At 51.0% G+C, this 24,823-nt stretch overlaps 1 protein-coding gene across 4 annotated transcripts in view; it reads left to right on the top strand.

The window, feature by feature from the left end:
• The window catches only part of NRXN3 (neurexin 3), a 512,486-nt gene that overhangs the window by 136,528 nt on the left and 351,135 nt on the right, over nucleotides 1-24,823 (top strand). For all 4 annotated transcript variants that reach the window (XM_073587115.1, XM_073587106.1, XM_073587097.1 and 1 more), the window contains one exon: nucleotides 22,702-23,003. In XM_073587115.1, coding sequence (XP_073443216.1) covers nucleotides 22,702-23,003 — 302 coding nt within the window. The remainder of the gene's footprint in view (nucleotides 1-22,701; nucleotides 23,004-24,823) is intronic.

Genomic DNA, 24,823 nt, shown 5'->3' with positions numbered 1-24,823 from the left:
TTTTTCCTCTTTTTCTCTGGGGCCGTAGGAGGATTTTTTTTTCCCTCTCCTAATGGAGATTAAGCATCTGTCTGACCGTGTGGAGCAACTTGCTGCTGAAGTACAGGGAATTTCCACCTATCTCATTCGGTCACATACTGCTGAACCCAAGATTCCTGCTCCTGATGTGTTTTCTGGGGATCGGTCTAAATTTCTGAATTTTAAGAATAATTGTAAATTATTTCTTGCCTTGAAGCCTAACTCATCAGGGAGCTCTGTGCAGCAGGTTAAAATTGTCATCTCCTTGCTGCGTGGCGATCCCCAGGATTGGGCTTTTTCTCTGACACCTGAAAATCCTATTCTGACTAATGTGGATGCATTTTTTCAGGCCTTGGGGTTGTTGTATGATGAACCTAATGCCGTTGATCAAGCTGAGAGAACTCTGTTGGCATTAGACCAGGGTCAGGATCCTGCAGAGTTGTACTGTCAAAAATTCCGAAAGTGGGCGGTCCTTACTACATGGAATGATAGTGCATTGGCAGCTCTCTTTCGGAAAGGTTTATCAGAGACTGTAAAAGATGTTATGGTGGGATTTCCTGTTCTCTCTGGTCTGGATGGCTCTATGTCATTAGCCATTCAAGTTGATCGGCGTTTACGTGAACGTAAAACTACACGGGAGGCGCTGCCACCTTTTGAACAAATGTCTGAACCTGTGCAATGTGATGGGGTTTTGTCTAGGGCGCAACGTCAGTAGTTTAGGAGGCGTAATAAGCTGTGTTTTTTCTGTGGAGACGCCTCTCATACTATTTCTGTCTGCCCTAAACGAGAGAAACGTTTTGCACACACATTTGCTGTGGGCCGTGTACAACCTAAGTTCCTTTTGGCAATTACTCTGATCTGCTCCTTGTCCACATTTTCCACTAAGGCTTTTGTGGATTCAGGAGCAGCTCTGAATCTGATGGATTTGGACTTTGCTAAAAGTTGTGGGTTGTCCATGATGCCTCTGCAGACGCCTATTCCTTTTTGGGGTATTGATGCCACTCCTTTGGCGGAGAATAAACCTCAGTATTGGACCCAGGTGATAATGCGAGTTGCCCCAGACCACCAAGAAAATTGTAAATTTTTGGTGCTGCATAATTTGCATGATACTATTGTTCTTGGTTTCCCCTGGTTGCAAACTCATAACCCAGTTTTGGATTGGAAATCTGTGTCTGTGGTGAGTTGGGGTTGTCAGTGTGTTCTTAGGGACGCTCCTGTTTTCTCCACCTCTCCTCAGTCTCATGATATTCCTGATTATCTGGCTGATTTCTCTGATGTATTTAGTGAGAGTAAAGGCACTTTTACACTTAGCGATGCACCAGCGATCCGACCAGCGATTTGACCCGGTCAGGATCGCTGGTGCATCACTAAATGATCGCTAGTGAGCTTCCACACAGGAAGATCTCACAGCGATGCAGCAGCGACCCAGCGCACGATACTCACCTTTCACACACAGCGATCCTGACGTCCTCCCGCCTCCACACGTCGCTCGTCTCCCACAGCAGGAAGCCCAGCAGGAAGCGCCCGAAGAGAAATGGAGACGGACATTCTCGCGTGATCAGCGATGGACAGCGGGGGAGCGGTCGGAGGTATCACACATAGCGATATCGCTAGCGATATCGCTATAACGTCACAAAATCGGTGACGTTCTATCGATTTCGCTAGCGATATCGCTCTGTGTAAAACCCCCTTAAGTCTGCGTCTTTGCCTCCTCATAGGAGTTATGACTGTGCAATTGAGTTGATGCCTGGGTGTAAATTTCCCAAGGGTCGGCTTTTCAACTTATCTGTACCCGAACATGATGCTATGCGATCCTATATTAAGGAGTTGTTAGAGAAGGGTCATATTAGACCATCCTCGTCACCTTTAGGCGCTGTTTTTTTTCTTGTGGCCAAGAAAGATGGTTCATTAAGACCGTGTATAGATTATCGTTCCCTTAACAAAATGACGGTTAAATATCAGTACCCGTTACCTCTGATGTCTGATTTATTCTCCAGAGTTAAGAGTGCCTGCTGGTTTACTAAGCTTGACCTCAGGGGGGCGTATAATCTTATTCGCATCAAGCACGGGGATGAATGGAAGACGGCGTTTAATACTCCGGAGGGACATTTTGAGTACCTGGTGATGCCTTTTGGGCTCTCTACTGCCCCTTCTGTCTTCCAGTCCTTTATGAATGATATTTTCCGAGACTTTGTGGTTAAGTTTTTGATCATCTATTTGGATGCTATTTTGATCTTTTCTAGTGATTGGGATTCCCATGTGGAACATGTCCGGACTGTGTTCCGGATTTTGAGTGAGAATTCCCTGTTTGTTAAGGGATCGAAATGCCTCTTTGGTGTACAGAGGATTTCATTTTTGGGATTTATCTTATCTCCATCGACTATTGAAATGGACCCGGCCAAGGTACAGGCCATTTATGATTGGGTTCAGCCTACTTCTTTGAAGGCTCTCCAGAAGTTTTTGGGTATTGCTAATTTCTATCGTAAATTTATAGGTAATTTTTCTAGTATTGTCAAACCACTGACTGATCTGACCAAGAAGGGAGCTGATGTGCTGAATTGGTCTCCTGAGGCTGTCTCAGCATTTCAGGAGCTTAAGCGGAGATTTACTTCAGCTTCAGTTTTACGGCAACCTGATGTCTCACTTCCATTTCAAGTGGAGGTAGACACTTCTGAGATTGGTGCAGGAGCTGTTTTGTCCCAAAAAGACCCTGTGACTTCTAAGATGAATCCCTGTGCCTTCTTTTCTCGAAAGTTCTCCCCATCTGAACGCAACTATGACGTGGGGAATCGGGAGTTGCTGGCCATGAAATGGGCATTTGAGGAGTGGAGACATTGGTTGGAGGGAGCTAGACATCAATTTGTGGTCCTCACCGATCACAAGAATCTGATTTACCTGGAGTCGGCCAAACGCTTGAATCCTAGACAGGCTAGATGGGCCTTGTTTTTCACGCGTTTTAATTTTGTGGTCTCTTTTCTTTTCTCCTCGGTGACCCATTCATAACACTCTACCCTTCCTCTGTGCTGTGCTCTTCCCATCCTCCCCGGTGTTTCTCGCTATTCCCGTCCTTTGTTCTGCACCCTTCCCGCTCTCCCCGATGTTTCTCACTCTTCCCGCCATCCCTGGTGTTTCTTGCTCTTTACGCCTTCCCTGGTGTTTCTTTCACTTTCTGCCATTGCTGGCATTTCTTGCTCTTCCTATCCTTGACAGTGTTTCTCACTTTTCCCGCCCTCTTTGGTCTTTCTCGCTCTTCCTGCTTTTACTGATATTTCTCGTTTATCCAGTCCTCCCTGGTGTCGCTCTCGTCCCATCCTCGTCGGTGTTTCGCTCTTCCCGTTCTCTCCAGTGTTTCTCGCTATTCCCGTCCTCTGGGCTGCACTATTCCTGTTCTCCCCGGTGTTTCTTGCTCTTCCGACCCTACATGTTGTTTCACTCTATTCCCATCCTCTGTGCAGCACTTTTCCTGTCCTATTTTCTGCACTTTTACTGTCCTCCCCGGTGTTTCTCGCTCTTTTTGCACTCCCCAGTGTTTCTCACTCATCCCGCCCTCGCCGGTGTTTCTCACTCTTCCCGCCTTCCCCGGTGTTTCTCACTCTTCCCGTCATCTGTGCTGCGTTCTTCCCGTCCTCCCCAGTGTTTCTCGCTATTTCTGCCCTCTTCCCATCCTCCCCGGTGTTTCTTGCTCTTCTTGCACTCCCCAGTGTTTCTCGCTCATCCCGCCCTCGCTGGTGTTTCTCGCTATTCCTGTCCTCTGCTGTGCTCCTCCCCAGTGTTTCTCGCTAGTCCCTGTTAGGGGCGGTGGAACGCACTAAATAAATAAATAAGAAGTGCGTTCGCCCCCCCGGGGTCCACCGTGCAGTAGGTGTTACACCGCTGCTAGCTAATGGCAGACGCGCTATATGGCGGTATAACGCACGCGGGTTGAACGTACCCGTTGTGCGCGGAGCGTACCCTGTTGACTTACAGAGACGCTTTAAACATAGACATGAATACCGAGCCTGTTGACCTCACAGAACTCGGCGGCGTGCACACACGGTAATCGGTCACAGGACTAGGCCCTAGACTCTGGGTCAAAGTCCGTCTTGACCTACCGTGCGTGCGGCGTCGCTACCGCGAACGCCCCAACTGCTGCTGACTGCAGCGCGGCGACTAAGCTAGCCGCAATACGACAATGCCCGGACAGGCGCACCGTCGGACGCTAGCACTGTGAAGATTGAGACCGTGGCCTGTAACGTGCCACTGACTGGCGCTGACTCTGACACTAGTTCCCTGTCCACATACTTAATATCAGAGGGAGGGGAATCATAATGAGTCATTTGCAAGTCCATACATCCATCATCATACACACAGTTAGCATCTAGTGTCTATACGAGCGGCCATGCGGACTTTTTATAGCCGTGCGCTTCCAGGACCTTCCACATCTCTGGGATGGACCAATCAGATCAGGAGAAGGACCTGAGCACGTGACTCCCGATCTCCACTGGGAGATCGTCTGGTGAGCATGCCCAGTAGCGCGGCGAGAGGACTTAGCCTCTGGAGTGGCTTGCTGCAGAGCAAGCTGTGCTACTATTGCTGGTCCAGAGGTGGCATCAACAACCAGACCCAGAGAACTGGTCTGAGCAGGGCGTCTGGATCGCCGAGATTGCTGTGCAGGTCCCTGAGAGGTCGGAGGAGAATGGGAGACCGCTGGCTGCATGGCTCTGGATTCCTGCTGTGCAGCCGCAGGAACCCGATGCCTAACATTACCCCCCCCTGAGCCTTGCTACGCTCAAAAGCCGCAATCAGGAGCGGAGCGTGGATGTTCTCCACTGGCTCCCATGTCCGGGCCTCTGGACCATGACCCTTCCAGTCCACCAGATAAAATTTTTGCCACGCACAATCCTGCGTCCCACAATGGCGTTAACCTCAAACTCATCCGACGATAAGTCTGATGAGCCGGTAGATGACTCGGAGAACTGGGCCATGTGAACAGGTTTAAGAAGGGACACGTGGAAGACGTCAGAGATGGCCAAATGTGGTGGAAGAGCCAGGCGGTAGACCACCGAGCTGAATCGCTCGAGAACCTTAAAAGGTCCGATGTATCGCGGCGCGAACTTGGTACACTCGGCCCGCAGCTTGATATTTCGAGCATAGAGCCACACCAAGTCGCCGGGGGAAAATGTTGGAGCGGGACACTGATGTGTGTTGGCGGACACCCTCATTCTTTCTTTAGAGGCTCAAATAGCATCCTGGATGCGATCCCAAATGTCGCGAGCCTCCACTGCGCAGTCTGTCACCCTGGAATCAGTGGAGGAAACAGGCATCGGGACAGGGACGCGTGGATGCTGGCCGTAATTAAGAAAGAACGGCGTCTGACCAGTGGAATCAGCCACTGCATTATTCAGGGCAAATTCAGCCCAAGGTAGTAAGGATGCCCAGTCATCCTGCCTGGCAGAGACAAAATGCCGCAGGTACATGACTAAGGTTTGGTTGGCTCTCTCAACCAACCCGTTTGTCTCGGGGTGATAAGCGGAGGACAGGTTTAGCTCAATGCGGAGTAGGCTGCAGAGCTGCCTCCAAAACCGGGACGCGAATTGGGGACCTCGGTCACTGACAATTTTGTCCAGCATGCCATGCAAACGGAATACATGTTTTAGGAACAGTGTGGCAAGACCACGAGCGGAAGGCAACCGCGCGAGTGGCACCAGATGCACCATTTTAGAAAAACGGTCAGTGACTACCCAGATGACCGTACTGCCACCAGACTTGGGCAGGCCAACCACAAAATCCATGCCAACCATCTCCCAAGGTCTGTCTGCCACCGGCAGAGGATACAATAACCCAGCCGGCCTCTGTCTAGAGGACCTGTTCCGCGCACACGAGACGCATGCTTGTATGTATTCCTTCATGTCTCGAGCCATGTGCGGCCACCAATAAGACCTTGCCAGGAGTTCTGTGGTCCGCTTATTGCCGAAGTGACCACCCACCCTGGACGCGTGTGCCCACGTGAGAACTTCCGGCCGTAGCTGAGGAGGGACAAAGGTCTTGCCCGGTGGCACTGACTCGAGAGCAGCTGGAGCCACGGTCCTAAAACTCTCAGTAGGGAGAATTAGCCAAGGCTCAGCCTCCTCTTCCTCCTCTAGGATATAAGGTTTATCCACATCGGGACGGTGTAAGATGGGAGCGCCAGCAAAATGAGATTTTAAAGACGAGAAGGCCTTGGAGACTTGTTCAGACCAAGCCTTAGGATTAGCTCCTTTCTTTGTGAGAGCAACCAGAGGAGCTACCAGTGTGGAGAAGTGGGGGATGAACTGGCAATAATAGTTGACGAACCCCAAAAAGCGCTGCAGCGCTTTGAGTGAATGTGGTTCCTGCCAGTCCATTACCGCTTGCAGTTTGGCCGGATCCATAGCCAACCCCTGGGCCGAGATGATGTAGCCCAGGAACGGCAAGGACTCCTGCTCAAACTGGCACTTCTCCAGCTTGGCGAAAAGAGAGTTTGCCCGCAGACGGTCGAAGACCCTGCAAACGTCTCTCCGGTGGGAGGTCAAATCTGGCGAAAAGATGAGGATGTCATCCAGATAGGCCACCACCGAGGTAGTGAGCATATCGCGGAAGACGTCGTTAACAAAATCCTGGAAGACAGCAGGCGCACTACAGAGGCCGAAGGGCATGACCAGATGTTCATAATGGCCGTCCCTGGTGTTAAATGCTGTCTTCCACTCGTCTCCTTCGCGAATGCGGATTAGGTTGTACGCCCCCCGTAGATCTAATTTTGTAAAGCTCCAGGCCCCTCGCAACCTGTCAAATAACTCTAGAGATCAACGGAAGAGGGTACTTATTTTTAACCGTTATGGTGTTGAGACCTCTGTAATCAATGCAGGGACGTAACTCTCCACTCTTCTTCTGCACGAAGAAGAACCCTGCACCAGCCGGCGACACCGACTTTCTGATAAAACCTCTTGCCAGGTTCTCCCGGAGATATTGAGACATAGCCTCCGTCTCGGGGAGTGATAGCGGATACACGCAGCCTCTAGGAGGTTCTGTGCCTGGCAATAGATCTATCGGACAATCGTAAGGACGGTGCGGCAGAAGCGTCTCCGCAGATTTTTTAGATAACACGTCCGCGTACTGATGGTACGGTTTGGGAAGCGCGGAGAGATCTGCGGGTACTTCAGTGGAAACTACCTTAACACTGTCCCTCAGGCACCTTCCCTCACAGTCCTTGCTCCAACCCAGTATATTCCCCGAAGCCCAATCAATATGAGGGGAATGGCAACGGAGCCAGGGAACTCCGAGAAGCACCTGGTCGATGCCATTAGGCAAAATGAACAAGGACAAAATCTCACGGTGGGACGGTGAGATAGACAGCACCACTCGGTCTCTCAGGTGGGTCACCTGAGATGGCAAAGGTGCACTATTAACCACCCTGATGGTCAGGGGTTGGGGCAATAACACCAGAGGAACAGCGTGCTTTAGGGCGAAGGTCGAGGACATTGTTACCTTCTGCCCCAGAATCCACTGTGACCTCTACCTCCCAGGTGGAAGCCCCACTATCTAAGGTCCCTCGGAATACTGGTTTGGGAGAAAAGGGTTTCATATTAGTTTGACCACCACCTACGACCACTGGACGTGATCGTTTTTTCGACCGCAGAGGACATGTGCTAGCCGAGTGACCAACCTGCCGGCACTGGTAACAACGTGCGGAGCTTCGCACCGGACGTGGCTTGGGGGCGGCGCAGGACACCTCCATAGATTCAGAAGGTGTAAGCTCCTGAGCGGGAAATCTTAGCGGCTCGGAGAAGGCGGGAGCCAAGTTAACCCTTCGTCTGGATTGCGCACATTCCAGCCCGCGCTCCGTGATCCGGAGAACAATGCAGGTGGAGATGGCAATCAATTCCTCCAGACTTGTGGGGACCTCTCTGGTTGCTAGAGCATCTTTGACATGCTCCGCTAACCCTATCCAAAACACAGGAACGAGTGCTTTGTCTGGCCACTCCAGTTCGGAAGCCAATGTCCGGAATCGGACGGCATAATGGCTGACTGAGAGATACCCCTGTGTTAGGGCCAATTGGAGAGAGGTGTCGTGCGTGATCCGTGGTCCCAAAAAGACCTGCTTCAGGGCCGTGAGGAACTGAGCAGCGCCCTGAACCACGGGGTCATCACGCTCCCACAATGGCGTAGCCCACTCTAACTCCCTGCCTGATAGGAGAGAAACAATAAACCCCACCTTAGCCCGCTCTGTAGAAAATCACGTGGCCAGTAACTCAAGCTGGATAGAGCACTGACTCACGAAACCCCTGCAGGCGGTGCTGTCACCGGAAAACTTATCGGGCAACGGGAGGTGGTTTATTGTCGGTATAGGCGTGGATGTAGACACGCGTGAGACAGCCTCTGCGACTGCCTGAGCAGCGTCCACTGTAGCATTCGCAGCTGAGGTGGAGCTCTCAATAGTCGCCAACCTGCTCTCCAGCTACCGAATGTACCACTTAGCTGCTACAGGTCCGCCATTACTAGCCAGACCCAGGCGCTAGTATAATGTTAGGGACGGCGGAACGCACTAAATAAATAAATATAAGTACGTTCGCCGCCCGGGGTCCACCGTGCAGTAGGTGTTACACCGCTGCTAGCTAAAGGCAGACACGCTGTATAGCGGTATAACGCACGCAGGTTGAACGTCACCCGTTGTGCGTGGAGTGTACCCTGTTGACTCACAGCAACGCTTTAAACATAGACATGAATACCGAGCCTGTTGACCTCACAGGACTCAGCGGCGTGCACACACGGTAATCGGTAACAGGACTAGGCCTTAGACTCTGGGTCAAAGTCCGTCTTGACCTACCGTGCGTGCGGCGTCACTACCGCCCCAACTGCTGCTGACTGCAGCGCGGCGACTAAACTAGCCGCAATACGACAATGCCCGGACAGGCGCACCGTCGGACGCTAGCACTGTGAAGATGGAGACCATGGCCTGTAACGTGCCACTGACTGGCGCTGACTCTGACACTAGTTCCCTTCCACATACATAATATCAGAGGGAGGGGAATCATAATGAATCATTTGCAAATCCATACATCCATCATCATACACACAGCATCTAGTGTCTATACTAGCGCATGGCCGAGCGGCCATGCGAACCTTTTATAGCCGCGCGCTTCCGGGACCTTCCAGATCTCTGGGATGGACCAATCAGATCAGGAGAAGGACCTGAGCACGTTGTCAGGAACACCGCACTGCACTTGCTCACTGAGCCAGTGCGCGTGTCCTGAGTAAAGCGAACTGTGCTCCAAGATACCTGTGGAGCGGCAGCAGCCGAGTAGGTGCGTACTTCAGAACAGCAGGACCTGAAGCACGTGACTGCTGGGGGCGTGGTCTAAACTCCAGAGAGCTAGAAGCTGCACGAGAGCTCCTAGCAGGGTAACTGCAAGACAAAGTTACCAAGGGGCATAGACAGGGAGGATAGTCAGGACGTAGCCAATGAGTCATACACAGAGATAGCTGCAAGGTACAAGAGGAGCGAGCAGAGAGTAGTCAGATCACAGGCAATGAGTCATACACAGGGAGAGTAGCGAAGTACAGAATCAACAGGCAAACTCACAATGGGGAACAGAACCGGGTCAGAACCATATAAACAAGCTATAACAACGAACAGGCACAGGCACACAGAGGTCACCACACTCGGCCAAAGACAAAAGTATAACTGACAGGGATTGGAGCTTTCCAGGGGTTTAAGAAGCTCTCCCAGAACCATAGAGAGGCCACAATAATTAACCCCAGGTGTGCAGGTCAAAACCTGCACTGAGCTCCAGACATTAACCCCTGACGTGCAGCTCAAAAACCTGCACTGGGATCATGACACGCGTGACTCCCGATCTCCACTGGGAGATCGTCTCGTGAGCATGCCCAGTAGCATGGCGAGAGGACTTAGCCTCTGGAGTGGCTTGCTGCAGAGCAGGCTGCGCTACTATTGCTGGTCCAGAGGTGGCAGCAGCAACCAAACCCAGAGAACTGGTCTGAGCAGGGCGTCTGTATTGCTGAGGTTGCTGTGCAGGTCCCTGAGAGGTCGGAGGAGAATGGGAGACCGCTGGCTGCATGGCTCTGGATTCTTGCTGTGCAGCCGCAGGAACCCGACGCCTAACAGTCCCGTCCTCTGTGCTGTGCTTCTCCCCTGTGTTTCTTGCTAGTCCCGTCCTCTGTGCTGTGCTCCTCCCCAGTGTTTCTCGCTTCTCCCCAGTGTGTGCTCCTCCCCAGGGTTTCTCGCTAGTCCCGTCCTCTGTGCTGTGCTTCTCCCCAGAGTTTCTCGCTAGTCCCGTCCTCTGTGCTGTGTTCCTCCCCAGTGTTTCTCGCTAGTCCCGTCCTCTTTGCTGTGCTTCTCCCCAGTGTTTCTCGCTAGTCCTGTCCTCTGTGCTGTGTTCCTCCCCAGTCCCGTCCTCTGTGCTGTGCTTCTCCCCAGTGTTTCTCGCTAGTCCCGTCCTCTGTGCTGTGCTCCTCCCCAGTGTTTTTCGCTAGTCCCGTCCTCTGTGCTGTGCTCCTCCTCAGTGTTTCTCGCTAGTCCCGTCCTCTGTGCTGTACTCCTCCTCAGTGTTTCTCGCTAGTCCTGTCCTCTGTGCTGTGCTTCTCCCCAGAGTTTCTCGCTAGTCCCGTCCTCTGTGCTGTGTTCCTCCCCAGTGTTTCTCGCTAGTCCCGTCCTCTGTGCTGTGCTTCTCCCCAGTGTTTCTCGCTAGTCCCGTCCTCTGTGCTGTGTTCCTCCCCAGTGTTTCTCGCTAGTCCCGTCCTCTGTGCTGTGTTCCTCCCCAGTGTTTCTCGCTAGTCCCGTCCTCTGTGCTGTGCTTCTCCCCAGTGTTTCTCGCTAGTCCCGTCCTCTGTGCTGTGTTCCTCCCCAGTGTTTCTCGCTAGTCCCGTCCTCTGTGCTGTGTTCCTCCCCAGTGTTTCTCGCTAGTCCCGTCCTCTGTGCTGTGCTTCTCCCCAGTGTTTCTCGCTAGTCCCGTCCTCTGTGCTGTGTTCCTCCCCAGTGTTTCTCGCTAGTCCCGTCCTCTGTGCTGTGCTTCTCCCCAGTGTTTCTCGCTAGTCCTGTCCTCTGTGCTGTGCTTCTCCCCAGTGTTTCTCGCTAGTCCTGTCCTCTGTGCTGTGCTCCTCCCCAGTGTTTCTCGCTAGTCCCGTCCTCTGTGCTGTGCTCCTCCTCAGTGTTTCTCGCTAGTCCCGTCCTCTGTGCTGTACTCCTCCTCAGTGTTTCTCGCTAGTCCTGTCCTCTGTGCTGTGCTTCTCCCCAGAGTTTCTCGCTAGTCCCGTCCTCTGTGCTGTGTTCCTCCCCAGTGTTTCTCGCTAGTCCCGTCCTCTGTGCTGTGCTTCTCCCCAGTGTTTCTCGCTAGTCCCGTCCTCTGTGCTGTGTTACTCCCCAGTCCCGTCCTCTGTGCTGTGCTTCTCCCCAGTGTTTCTCGCTAGTCCTGTCCTCTGTGCTGTGTTCCTCCCCAGTCCCGTCCTCTGTGCTGTGCTTCTCCCCAGTGTTTCTCGCTAGTCCCGTCCTCTGTGCTGTGCTCCTCCTCAGTGTTTCTCGCTAGTCCCGTCCTCTGTGCTGTGCTCCTCCTCAGTGTTTCTCGCTAGTCCCGTCCTCTGTGCTGTGCTCCTCCTCAGTGTTTCTCGCTAGTCCCGTCCTCTGTGCTGTGCTTCTCCCCAGAGTTTCTCGCTAGTCCCGTCCTCTGTGCTGTGTTCCTCCCCAGTGTTTCTCGCTAGTCCCGTCCTCTGTGCTGTGCTTCTCCCCAGTGTTTCTCGCTAGTCCCGTCCTCTGTGCTGTGTTCCTCCCCAGTGTTTCTCGCTAGTCCCGTCCTCTGTGCTGTGTTCCTCCCCAGTGTTTCTCGCTAGTCCCGTCCTCTGTGCTGTGCTTCTCCCCAGTGTTTCTCGCTAGTCCTGTCCTCTGTGCTGTGCTCCTCCCCAGTGTTTCTCGCTAGTCCTGTCCTCTGTGCTGTGTTCCTCCCCAGTGTTTCTCGCTAGTCCCGTCCTCTGTGCTGTGCTTCTCCCCAGTGTTTCTCGCTAGTCCCGTCCTCTGTGCTTCTCCCCAGTGTTTCTCGCTAGTCCCGTCCTCTGTGCTGTGCTCCTCCCCAGTGTTTCTCGCTAGTCCCGTCCTCTGTGCTGTGCTCCTCCCCAGTGTTTCTCGCTAGTCCCGTCCTCTGTGCTGTGCTCCTCCTCAGTGTTTCTCGCTAGTCCCGTCCTCTGTGCTGTGTTCCTCCCCAGTGTTTCTCGCTAGTCCCGTCCTCTGTGCTGTGCTTCTCCCCAGTGTTTCTCGCTAGTCCCGTCCTCTGTGCTGTGCTCCTCCTCAGTGTTTCTCGCTAGTCCCGTCCTCTGTGCTGTGCTTCTCCCCAGTGTTTCTCGCTAGTCCCGTCCTCTGTGCTGTGTTCCTCCCCAGTGTTTCTCGCTAGTCCCGTCCTCTGTGCTGTGCTTCTCCCCAGTGTTTCTCGCTAGTCCCGTCCTCTGTGCTTCTCCCCAGTGTTTCTCGCTAGTCCCGTCCTCTGTGCTGTGTTCCTCCCCAGTGTTTCTCGCTAGTCCCGTCCTCTGTGCTGTGCTTCTCCCCAGTGTTTCTCGCTAGTCCCGTCCTCTGTGCTTCTCCCCAGTGTTTCTCGCTAGTCCCGTCCTCTGTGCTGTGCTCCTCCCCAGTGTTTCTCGCTAGTCCCGTCCTCTGTGCTGTGCTTCTCCCCAGTGTTTCTCGCTAGTCCCGTCCTCTGTGCTGTGTTCCTCCCCAGTGTTTCTCGCTAGTCCCGTCCTCTGTGCTGTGCTTCTCCCCAGTGTTTCTCGCTAGTCCCGTCCTCTGTGCTGTGTTCCTCCCCAGTGTTTCTCGCTAGTCCCGTCCTCTGTGCTGTGTTCCTCCCCAGTGTTTCTCGCTAGTCCCGTCCTCTGTGCTGTGCTTCTCCCCAGTGTTTCTCGCTAGTCCTGTCCTCTGTGCTGTGCTCCTCCCCAGTGTTTCTCGCTAGTCCCGTCCTCTGTGCTGTGTTCCTCCCCAGTGTTTCTCGCTAGTCCCGTCCTCTGTGCTGTGCTCCTCCCCAGTGTTTCTCGCTAGTCCCGTCCTCTGTGCTGTGCTTCTCCCCAGTGTTTCTCGCTAGTCCCGTCCTCTGTGCTGTGCTCCTCCCCAGTGTTTCTCGCTAGTCCCGTCCTCTGTGCTGTGCTCCTCCCCAGTGTTTCTCGCTAGTCCCGTCCTCTGTGCTGTGCTTCTCCCCAGTGTTTCTCGATAGTCCTGTCCTCTGTGCTGTGCTCCTCCCCAGTGTTTCTCGCTAGTCCTGTCCTCTGTGCTGTGCTCCTCCCCAGTGTTTCTCGCTAGTCCTGTCCTCTGTGCTGTGCTCTTCCTCTCCTCCCTGGCGTTTCTCGCTTTTCCCGCCCTCCCTGGTGTTTCTTGCTCATCTCGTCCTTGCTGGTGTTTCTCGCTCTTTCTGTCTTCGGGGGTGTGTCCCTTTTCCAGTCCTCCTAGGTATTTCTCGCTAGTCCTGTCCTCTGTACTGTGCTCTTTTGCCCTCCCCGGCGTTTCTTGCTCATCTCACTCTCGCCGGTGTTTGTCGTCCTTCCTGTCCTCCCCGGTATTGCGCTCCTCCAGTCATCTCTGGTGTTTCTTGCTCGTCTTGTCCTCGCCGGTGTTTCTTTCCGTTCCCGTCCTCCTCGGTGTTTTGCCATTTCTCGGCTTTCTGTCACAGGTGTCTCTGTCATGTAGGCCTTTGTTCTACTCTATTTGCAGAACTCTGTAGACTTTCCTGTCCCTGTGTCACTGTGATAACTTTCTTCATCTTTTCATTCTTCTACCTCCATGATGGTAACTTGGATATGATCAGGTGAAGCCAATAATGTTAGGCATTTTGAGTGACTCTGTCTGCAGTAATACGATCCGAAATCCTCCTTCCTCAGCTCTGGCTGATATCACTGCAGATGTCATCAGCTCTGGATCCAGAGTGGGCCCTATCATAGGTTTCTACACATTACATGCTTATGTGCTGAGTGATGTAGCCATTTAGCCTCTTTGAATTTCTGAATATTTATGGTGCCCCTTTAAGCATCCCTGTCCCCGCCCAGATGAAGTGCCTCGTGTGTAAGGACCACGCTTCATTTATTTTTAGAATTATTTTGGAATCATTGTTATTGTGTTTATCAGCGGCTCTCCACAAATCTGACTGCTGGGGCCCTCTGCTGGAGAGCGAGTAAAATTGCACGTTTCCCCTTCCAGCTGTCAAGGACACAGGCTACTTGGGCGAGATCCATGCTCTGCAACGATGACAGAGCTAGAAATGCTCAGGGTGCCCTTCCTCTCTCATGTAGGCGCTTTTCCAATCTGATTCCCTTGAAAAAGGTAGACATATTTTAATTCACATCACAGACATTAGATGATACTTTGTAGCTGGTGAGGTGACAGCAGGCGTCAATTAATTCTGAGCACACACTAAGTGGTGAAGTCATCAGACTGCATTCACTTTTCACTCTTCTGCTGGGATCCAGTCTGATAAGACAGTTGATATCTTTTTAGTTATTTGCTTTTATTCAATCTGTTCTTCATGTCCTGTTGTCCAACCATTTTATGTTCTCAGCTGATTTAGTTAATATCAGATTATTACTTTTATAGGATCCCCTGATGTGATCTGCTGGTACCCTACAATTTTTGAGACAATTAGAATCTCACAAGACAAAACATACTTTCTTTTCATGTTCTGGGTTATATAGAGAGAAGATCTCACCAGATCCTGGACACTCTCTTTATATTCTGGGTTGATATTTATGGGTGAGGTGAGGTCTTCGATGTGGTCTTTTCATGTTCTGAGTTTTTATAGATAGAACATTTTGCCAGATCCTGGATGCAGTCACTTCATGTCATAGGTCTTTATAGATGGGTGAGATCTCACCAGATCCTGAACACTCTGTTTACATTCTGGATCCTCTAAGTTCTTCATATCCTGGATCATTATGGAGATGAGCTCTTCGGATCCTAAATGCTTTCTCTTCATGTCCTGCATCTTTATAGAGATGATCTCACTGGATCCTAGCTGTCTCTTAATGACCTGTGTCTTTTGTAGAGATGATCTTTCTGGAACCTAGATGCTGTCTCTTCATGTCCTGGGTTTTTTGGAAGATGATCTCTCTGGATCCTATATTCTCTCTCTTCATGTACTGAGTCTTTATAGAGATAATCTCATTGGATCCTAGATGTTGTCTCTTCGTGTCCTGGCTTTTGTAGAGATGTTCTCTTTGTATCCTAGACACTGACTCTTCATGTCCTGGGTCTTTAAAGAGATGATCTCTCTGGATCCTAGACGCTGTGTCTTCATGTCCGGGATTTTTTTGTAGATGATCTCGCTTGATTCTAGATTCTCTCTCTCTTCATGTCCTTTGTAAAGATGATCTCATTGGATCTTAGATGCTGTCTCTTCATGTCCTGGTTATATAGAAAATCTCACCAGATCCTGGACACTCTCTCTTTATATTCTGGGTTGTTATTTATGGGTGAGATCTCACCAGATCTTCAATGTGGTCTTTTCATGTTTGGGGTCTTTATAGAGAGAGCATTTCTCCAGATCCTGGATGCAGTCACTTCATGTCATAGGTCTTTATAGATGGATGAGATCTCAGCAGATCCTTAACACTCTCTTTATGTTCTGGATCCTCTAAGCTGTCTCTTTGTGTCTTGGGTCTTTGTAGAGATGCTCTCTCTGGAACTTTGATGTTGTGTCTTCATGTCCTGGGTCTTGATAGAGATGATCTCACTGGATACTAGACGCTCTCTCATCATGTCCTGGGTCTTTGTAGAGATGCTCTCGCTGGATCTTTGACGCTGTGTCTTCATGTCCTGAGTCTTGATAGAGATGATCTCTCTGGATCCTAGATGCTGTCTCTTCATGTCCTAGGTTTTTATGGAGATGATGTCTCTGGATCCTTGTTTCTCTCTCCTCATGGCCTGGGTCTTTATAGAAATTCTTACTGGATCGTCGACGCTGTCTCTTCCAGTCCTGGGTCTTTATAGAGATGATCTCTCTGGACCCTAGATGCTATCTATTCATGTCTTTGGTCATTGTAGAGATGGTCTCTCTGGATCCTAGACGTTGTACTCTCTCTTTATGTCCTGGGTCTTTGTAGCGATGATGTCTCTGTATCTTAGACGCTGTCTCTTCATGTCCTGGGTCTTTGTAGCGATGATGTCTCTGGATCTTAGATGCTGTCTCTTCATGTCGTGGGTCTTTGTATAGGTGATCTCTCTGGATCCTAGACACAATCTCTTCATGTCCTGGGTCTTTGTAGAGAGGTGGAATCTGACTGTATAGAGTTAGTCCAGGCCTAAGAAATATTAGCTAGGAGTGTGTGTGGAAGCTCAGAAACACTTTTGATTCTGTGTGGCCTCAGTTTTTCTTCTTTATTTAATCTTGATTGTCTGTGAGCATTTCTCTTTTTATTGCATCAAGTGGCCCTATTTCTATCTCTGCCTCAGCTGCCCCCTTCTGTCTCTACCTCTGCCTGATTTTCTATTGAAGTGCTTTACTGCCCTCAGTTCTCAAGTGCATTTGCTGCAGAGCTTAATATAAGCACAGCCATGTTCGATTAGCCACATTTAACAGAGCAACAAGTCTTTATTGTGTAGTAAAGCATCTTACAGATTGCCTCCTGCTTTCCTCATCATCTGAGAACCTGTCTGCTCCAGCTGCTGCAGATCATCTCCTTGCGGAACTTTAGGAGGACAACAGAGGGTGTCTTTTAAGGGCAAAATGTGTTGCCCATGTAAAAACAAAATTTAAATCTTGACCTTTATTCTATAACACTTATTTCTGAAGATGAATGTGAGTTATTTGAGAATTTAGAGGTGAGTGACTATAGAGGGCCATACCTATGGGAGAATGGTCACCAGGCAGTTTAAAAGACTGACAATTGTAGTCTTGAGCAGGAGGCAGGTTAGTCCCTGGACAAGTGGCTGGAGGCAGGTCTGGCTCTGGAACTGGTGTCAAGAAAGGTTCTGGACCTGGGGGCAGGACCGAATCCGTAGGAGGAGCTGGAAGCAGAACTGGCAGAGGGGCAGGAAGCAGGATAAAGTTTACCATAGGAGCGGGAGGCTGGTCAGTCCCTGGAGGAGGAGCGGGAGGCTGGTCAGTCCCTGGAGGAGCGGGAGGCTGGTCAGTCCCTGGAGGAGCGAGAGGCTGGTCAGTCCCTGGAGGAGGAGCGAGAGGCTGGTCAGTCCCTGGAGGAGGAGCAAGAGGCTGGTCAGTCCCTTAAGCGGGTGTCTGGACAGGCTCTGGTGTGGTTGTTAGGACAGGCTCTGGACCCGGTGGCAGGACCGAATCTGGAGGAGAAGCACGACGAAGTCTAGCGGAGGAGCAGGAGGCAGGTTTGTCCCTAGAAAAGGAGTGGGAGGCAGATCAGTCCCTGAGGGAGGAAGGTCTGTCCCTGGACGAGTAGTGGGAGGCAGGTCAGTCCCTGAAGGAGGAAGGTCTGTCCCTGGAGGAGTAGTGGGAGGCTGGTCAGTTCCTGGAGGAGTAAGTGTGAGGCTGATTAGTCCCTGGAGTAGTGGGAGGCTGGTCAGTCAGTCCCTGGAGCAAAATCGGGAGGTGGGTAAGTCCCTGGAGGAGGAGCGGAAGTCGGGTCAGTCACTGGAGGAGGAGCTGGAGGCAGGTCTTGCCCTGGAGGAGGAACATGCTTTAGAATGAGGAGTTAGGACAGGCTCTGGAGGCAAGTTGGACTGGATCTGGAGGGAAAAGCAGGATGATCTTATGGACAAGGTGCAGGAGATTAGGACAATGGCTGCAGGAGTGGATGTTAGGACAAGGTCTTAAGAAGGTCAGAATGGGATGCAGAGAAGATACATAATAGAAGATGGGCACCACAGTATAAATAATCTGGCTTGGTACAAACAAGCTCCAAAAATTAGATTAAACAAAAGAAGAGAATACAAAAAGCACAAATAGTGATGCACACTCAGCCCAATGATCATATAAAAAACAGGCTTTATTGAAACAGAAATGACAGACAATAGATGAATAAAAACAGCATTAAAAACGTGATAGATGACATACAAAGACAATGTGTAGCAGACCTACATGACAATGTTAACATGTAAATAAATCTCAATGCTAAAATCCAGCCACCACCGGGTAAGTAGTATTTAATATCAATATGACAAAGTGGAATGCTCATCCACAGGATCATGTGGATAGCGCCACTAGATGTATGATAAACATCAATAATGGGTTGACTTTATTAAAGAAATGTGTACTATATCTGGTACATAATGTACAACTAAAGAAGATTATACTAAAAGTTGTCTCTGTAAACATACAATTTCTCTAAATCGTGTCTCCACATGATTCTACTGTAGTGCATCCACTATGAATACAAATGGTCACAATGCAAACATAATTACCAGGTAGGGAACGTCATATGATCTGCTCACACCAGTCTGACGCGTATCGCTTTCACACGGACAGCTTCCTCAGGGAACGTAACCCCATAGTGAGCCAGTTCCCTATTTGTACCCTGTAAGTGCTCTTACAATTTCCCCAGCAAGCGCCACTACCTGTGTGTGGCACCTGCTGGGTACCCCTAATCCTATAGGAAGCGGAGTTTACACATTGTGTTTTTGCAGCGTTTTTCTTCTGCGGAATCGCCGCGAAAACGCAAAAAACACTTGGATTCAGAAATAAGCAGCAGCCATATTCGTCTGTTTGTATGGAGTGGTGATTGTGTTACAGGTCCCATTCCCAGCGATGCCTTCCGGCAATGACCTTTGATGACGTCGCGGTCTCGCGAGACCGCTACAGCATCGCGAGACGCAACGTCAGCAAAGGTCATTGTTGCAATGCATTACTGGGAACGGGAAATGCCGCGTGTATCGCTGAAGCCTGGGGATGCTGCGCGGGATGCCGGAAGGTGAATATAACCCGATTTTTTTTTTTTTTTTTTTTAATTTTAATTCTATTTTTTACAGGGATATGGTACCCAGAGCCCGGAGGACAGTCTCCTCTCCTCTGGACCGTGGGTACCATCTGCAAATATTCTGCTTACTTTTCGCATGGTGGGCACAGCCACCTGCGGAAAGTAAGCAGAACAATGCATTCCTATGTGGGCGGAATCGCCGCGATTCCGCGAAATTAATGAGCATGCTGCAGATTTTTCCGCGATGTGATTCCGCCGCAGGAAAATCCGCAGCATTAGCACAGCATTGCGGAATCCCATAGGATTGCATGGGATGCTGTTTTATTTTTCGTTTTCTCGGTAAAAAACGAAAACGCGAAAAAACCTGAACGTGTGAACGCAGCCTTATTCCTCAGCCTTGGATCCTTTCTGTCCCAGACAAACACACATCCTGCCCTGGCTCTGCCCTACAGACAGGGACTTCCTGACCTTTTGAGGCTGGTGACCCTAGCCCCCTTAATTAACCTCTTACTGTCCCTAAGCTATTTTATGCTTGTCATACATTTTCAATGCACAATGGTAAAACATTAAGACAACACAAATACAGCACAATAATACAATATCAGACATATAAACATAGTCAGCAATACATAGGCAAACCCTCAGGGCACCGTAGTACACAGTCCGGCACGCAGGGGCAGAGCGTACACAGTCCAGCCTGCGCAGGGGCAGAGCGTACACAGTCCAGCCTGCGCAGGGGCAGAGCGTACACAGTCCAGCCTGCGCAGGGGCAGAGCGTACACAGTCCAGCCTGCGCAGGGGCAGAGCGTACACAGTCCAGCCTGCGCAGGGGCAGAGCGTACACAGTCCAGCCTGCGCAGGGGCAGAGCGTACACAGTCCAGCCTGCGCAGGGGCAGAGCGTACACAGTCCAGCCTGCGCAGGGGCAGAGCGTACACAGTCCAGCCTGCGCAGGGGCAGAGCGTACACAGTCCAGCCTGCGCAGGGGCAGAGCGTACACAGTCCGGCACGCAGGGGCAGAGCGTACACAGTCCAGCCTGCGCAGGGGCAGAGCGTACACAGTCCTGCGCGCAGGGGCAGAGCGTACACAGTCCTGCGCGCAGGGGCAGAGCGTACACAGTCCAGCCTGCGCAGGGGCAGAGCCTACACAGTCCAGCCTGCGCAGGGGCAGAGCCTACACAGTCCTGTGCGCAGGGTCAGAGCGTACACAGTCCAGCCTGCGCAGGGGCAGAGCCTACACAGTCCTGTGCGCAGGGGCAGAGCGTATACAGTCCAGCCTGCGCAGGGGCAGAGCCTACACAGTCCTGTGCGCAGGGGCAGAGCGTACACAGTCCAGCCTGCGCAGGGGCAGAGCGTACACAGTCCTGCGCGCAGGGGCAGAGCGTACACAGTCCAGCCTGCGCAGGGGCAGAGCGTACAGTCCGGCGTTTATACTGTGTGACCATCCACAGTCCACCCCTGGTGCCTCACGCCCTCCTCGTGATGTGGGTCAGAGGTTGGGCGCAGAGTTCTGCTCATGTGATTGTACCTGTGTCCTTCTGGGCAGGGATCAGCAGTGATCTGTGATCATTGCATATATCGTGACATTCGAGTCTATGAAGCGGCTGCAGATTCCCAGGAGACTAATTCATAGGCCATTAATGCAGGGTGACTGTGGAGTCTCCCAGCTGCGCTCTCCATCAGCAGCACCGTGTTATGGAGGGGAAATCATTTCTCCATGGCCTGTGTTTCCATTTGTTTTTCCCTGTCTTGCTATGTCTCGACTGCCTGAGGGGGCTTCTGATGTGAGCGCGTGTAGCCCCCTCCTTTGCTCCCTGCAGGCCGCTTGACTTCGTGTTTTTACGTGCCGAGGCCAATAGACTAAAGTGTTCCATTTCCCCTGAGTTTTCCCCTGGGCCGCCTGCTGTAATCGCACACTGGCTGGGCATAGAGCTGTGTCTACATGCAGGTTACATGCACGCAGAATGTCTGTCACCACAAGGGACAGAGAGCTTCACATGGAAAAGACAGCAAGCACAGGGGCATGCTGGGAAAGAGCGGGAACGCCAGCACATTTCTGTGACCTTGATATATGTATGAGGCAGTCATGGCGCCGGGTGCTGCCCGGGGGTCCCTGACCCACCTTATACCCCACGTCCTTCATGTGCTGTGACAGAGAAGGTCGGCAATATGATATATGTCATAGCTTATGTCACCTCATAATTGGGAAGCCGCGTATTCGGGGTGATCATTACTAGCTGTGGCATTTTCCATGTGGTGAATGAGGCGTTAGATGGCGTGTGAGGCTTTATACACCATTTGTATAATCTACTTGCTGTGTGCACTGGACTCAGGAACATGATTTGCTTCTTCCTTTTCTTTTCCACCAGTTTATTTTGTGGCCCCCATACTCATTAAAGTTGACTTAAAGGGAATCTTCACCCCTTTTTTGAGATATCATATAATGATATCATTCAATTGTGTGTCACATAAGGATTCTCTTAGTACTTTTGCTTCCCCCTGACCCCGCACCTTTCATGCATAAATTCCTTTTTAATATCGGTTCAGATGTATGTAAACTGCCGCTGTCCGGTCCGCTGGGCGGGGCTTATTCATCTGCTCCCCCCCCCCCCCTGTCTTGCTCTACACAAGAAGAAATGCGTGGAGCAAGACAGGGAGGGGGAGCAGTTGAATAAGCCCCGCCCAGCGGACCGGACCGTGGCAGTTTACATACATCTGAACCGATATAAAAAAGGTATTTATGCATGAAAGGGTCAGGGGGAAGGGAAAGTACAAAGAGAATCCTTATGTGACACACAATTGAATGATATTATTATATGATATCTCAAAAAAGGGGTGACAGATTCCCTTTAAGCTGCAAGTTTGAATTGAATCAGTTGACTATTTGTGTATGGGGGTCTCCCAACCCTCCCCCAACAGACTATGGTCGGGTGAGATAACCTGCTCCAGAGGCGTCTGCAGAGGGGCATGGAGGGGGCAAGCAAATGGTCAGAGGAGTTTGGTGCGAGGGGTCTTAAGTGTGTGGAACACAGATCTGTTTGGAGGACATGGGGGTCTACGAGGAATAGACAGCACAGGACTGTGTGGCAGTGGCATTCTGTCATGAGTGTTCGACTGACGGCTATTTAGTTGATCTGGCATGTTTGGGGACCCCAACCTCAGAGATCTGGAGCAGCTGGTTGGGGCCCTATCATGGGTTTTGACTCGCTACACAGAGACCTGAGGTATCGCCCGCTCCTTTTTCACATTATATGTAGATAATGTAGTACTTGGACTTGTCTCCACAAGACGGCAGTGCGGTCATTATTCCTCTGCAGTCGCCCAGTCCTCCTGAATGTCTCTTGTATAGGCAGAGACACTTGAGGAACGGCTTGGACCCAGGTAGTGGGATCTCTGAGGATGGGTCGGCCATACAGATCGGTACCTCAGTCTTCTGTTCTTAGCATGTAATCTCGGCTGATTTGGTAATTTTAGCCTCCTATTCCTCATGTGCCTTGTGCAGGTTGTTCTTGTGTTTATGGCCCTTCTGCTGCCCCCAGGATTCAGAAATAAGCAGCAGCCATATTCGTCTGTTTGTATGGAGTGGTGATTGTGTTACTTCTTCCCTGTCCTTTCTGTTTTTTTTTTCACTTTTGGGCCATCCATGTCCTGTGTCCACAGGCCCGAGTATCTCCCTCCAGCACAGGTCTTGCTTGTTTTTCCCTATGACTGTCTCCTTCATCAATGATAGTGACTGTAATGGACATGTCATTGCCGTGATGTGCTGTACCTCCAGCAGGTATCTAGCCCTCCATTCTGGTCTAACACCTCTTTCCTACTTACCCTGCAGCAAGAGAGGAAAATGTGGCCACCTTCCGCGGCTCTGAGTATTTATGTTACGACCTGTCCCAGAATCCAATCCAAAGCAGCAGCGATGAAATTACCTTGTCCTTCAAAACCCGACAGAGAAATGGGCTCATTCTTCACACCGGCAAGTCTGCAGACTACGTCAACCTGGCGCTGAAGGGTGGTGCTGTCTCTCTGGTCATCAATCTGGGCTCTGGTGCCTTTGAGGCCATCGTGGAACCGGCCAACGATAAGTTCAACGATAATGAGTGGCATGACGTGAAGGTGACTCGGAACCTGCGCCAGGTAAGGAGGTCGTGGTAACACTGGCAGGCCAGGTTAGAGGCCAGCAGGTACTATGACTCTGTACATGGTCTACCAGGAGGGCGATGATCAGGGCTGTGTGCTAGCCTGTGCACAGAGGACACTGGGAACATGAGGCTTGTGAGCCACGGCCTTGCTGTCAGCAATGGTCTGTAGTGTGAGGAGCCAGACTTAAACCATCCTGATCCCTCATACTGCTGTGTATAAGGAACACTAGATAGAACCATGCCCACGAGGCAGAGTGCAGGTAATCTGCAGAGATCTGCTCACCTAGGAGTATAGATCTATACCCAGATTCAGCAAACGACTGATAGAGATAAGAAAGGACCACTGCAAGAATGCAGGCGGGACAGAGGCCCGGTGGTACTGACCGTTGCCATCACATGAAAGGTGTAGAAGATAGACCCGTTTGGAGAGAGTGTATCCAGTCACTGACCCCCACACTCGTCCTATTGAGGGGCTACTTACCTCTCATAGCCATTGGTGCTACTACAAAGGTGCAGGTCCATCAGGACACATTGGTGGGGGGGCGGGGGGATACTGAGACGATGACTGTGAATTTCTGCGTTACGGTGACTCATTCTGGAAAGGCTTGTGCAGGACGGGAGCGTAAGTATGAGGAGTGCGGGAAGCCATGACGGGCAAAGTGTGAGTGTGTGTGGAGGGGGCGGCGTGGAGAATGGCGGCTACAGCGAAGGATTAACCCCTAACCATTCATGTAATGTGTCATTGCTACTAACCAGCTCCTCTCCACAGTGTACTAACACCCTAACTGATCACCTTTGTTTTATCTGTTCTCTTTTATTTTCTCGTTATTTTGCGTTGTTGGATCTGACGACCCTTCTGTTCACAGTTATTCAATTTGCTTTTTTTTCCCCCCACTTTTCCGCAAAGCACTCAGGCATTGGACACGCTATGGTAAACAAACTACATTGTCTGGTAGATATCATTCTTATTGTCTAATAATTCTCTGGATTTGCGGTGTGGTTTTTCCTTTCTCTTTTTCTTCACATCTTCAGTGTCTCCTTTGATTTCACCCCCCACGTCCACCATAGAAGCAATAAATATTCTGTCTGTGCTGTACGTATCTGTAGATACGTGACAGATATATGTTATCTAGAACCCCCTCTCGCATTCCCATTTTACCATCCTCCACCCAGACCCAGTTCCCCACCCCAGAGCCCCTCGCACCTCATGTCATTTGTTTGACTGGTCCATGTCTGATGTTCTAAAGGAGGACACTGTTGCCTAGAGCTTCAGTGGTGGTCCTGGGCCAGAGGGCCCCTAGTAATGCCACCTGATGAGCTCCATTACTTCTCTGCATGCTGTGTGTCTCCACGTTGGTAGGGAAGGCTGGGGTGCTGGCGAGGGCGGAGATCCGTGCACCTTATTTGTAATCTTTTTCGACCCAGTGATTACTTTGAGACATCGCCTTTCTTACAAATATCAAAACTTGTAAAATTGTAGCCCACTCCTCCCCCAGGAACCCCATTGCCTAAGTGAACAGTAATTACTGAAAATTCACCAACAATCAGAGGTCACAGAAGTTCTGCGACTCCACCTCGTCACGTTACTTCTGATGACGGTGAGTGGTACTTGTTGCTGGATATCTGAGTGCGGGGAATGAAGGGCCGTATATGTCAGGTTGGTGTTGGGGTCCTTACACGGATAAAGTGCCCGTAGTGTCAGTCGCCTCTGCTTGTTGGGAAGGTTATTTGTGGTCCCTCTATTATCCAGTCTCAATACACCGGGCAATGTGCAGAGATACCCAATTCTTTTGTATGTTAGCATTGAGGAGGACA

This window comes from Dendrobates tinctorius, unplaced genomic scaffold, assembly GCF_039654945.1.
Source record: "Dendrobates tinctorius isolate UK_male_01 unplaced genomic scaffold, ASM3965494v1 ptg000010l, whole genome shotgun sequence".
Taxonomy (NCBI): Eukaryota; Metazoa; Chordata; class Amphibia; order Anura; family Dendrobatidae; genus Dendrobates; species Dendrobates tinctorius.
Note: the sequence above shows the minus strand (reverse complement) of the source record. Positions and strands in the feature narration are given on the sequence as shown.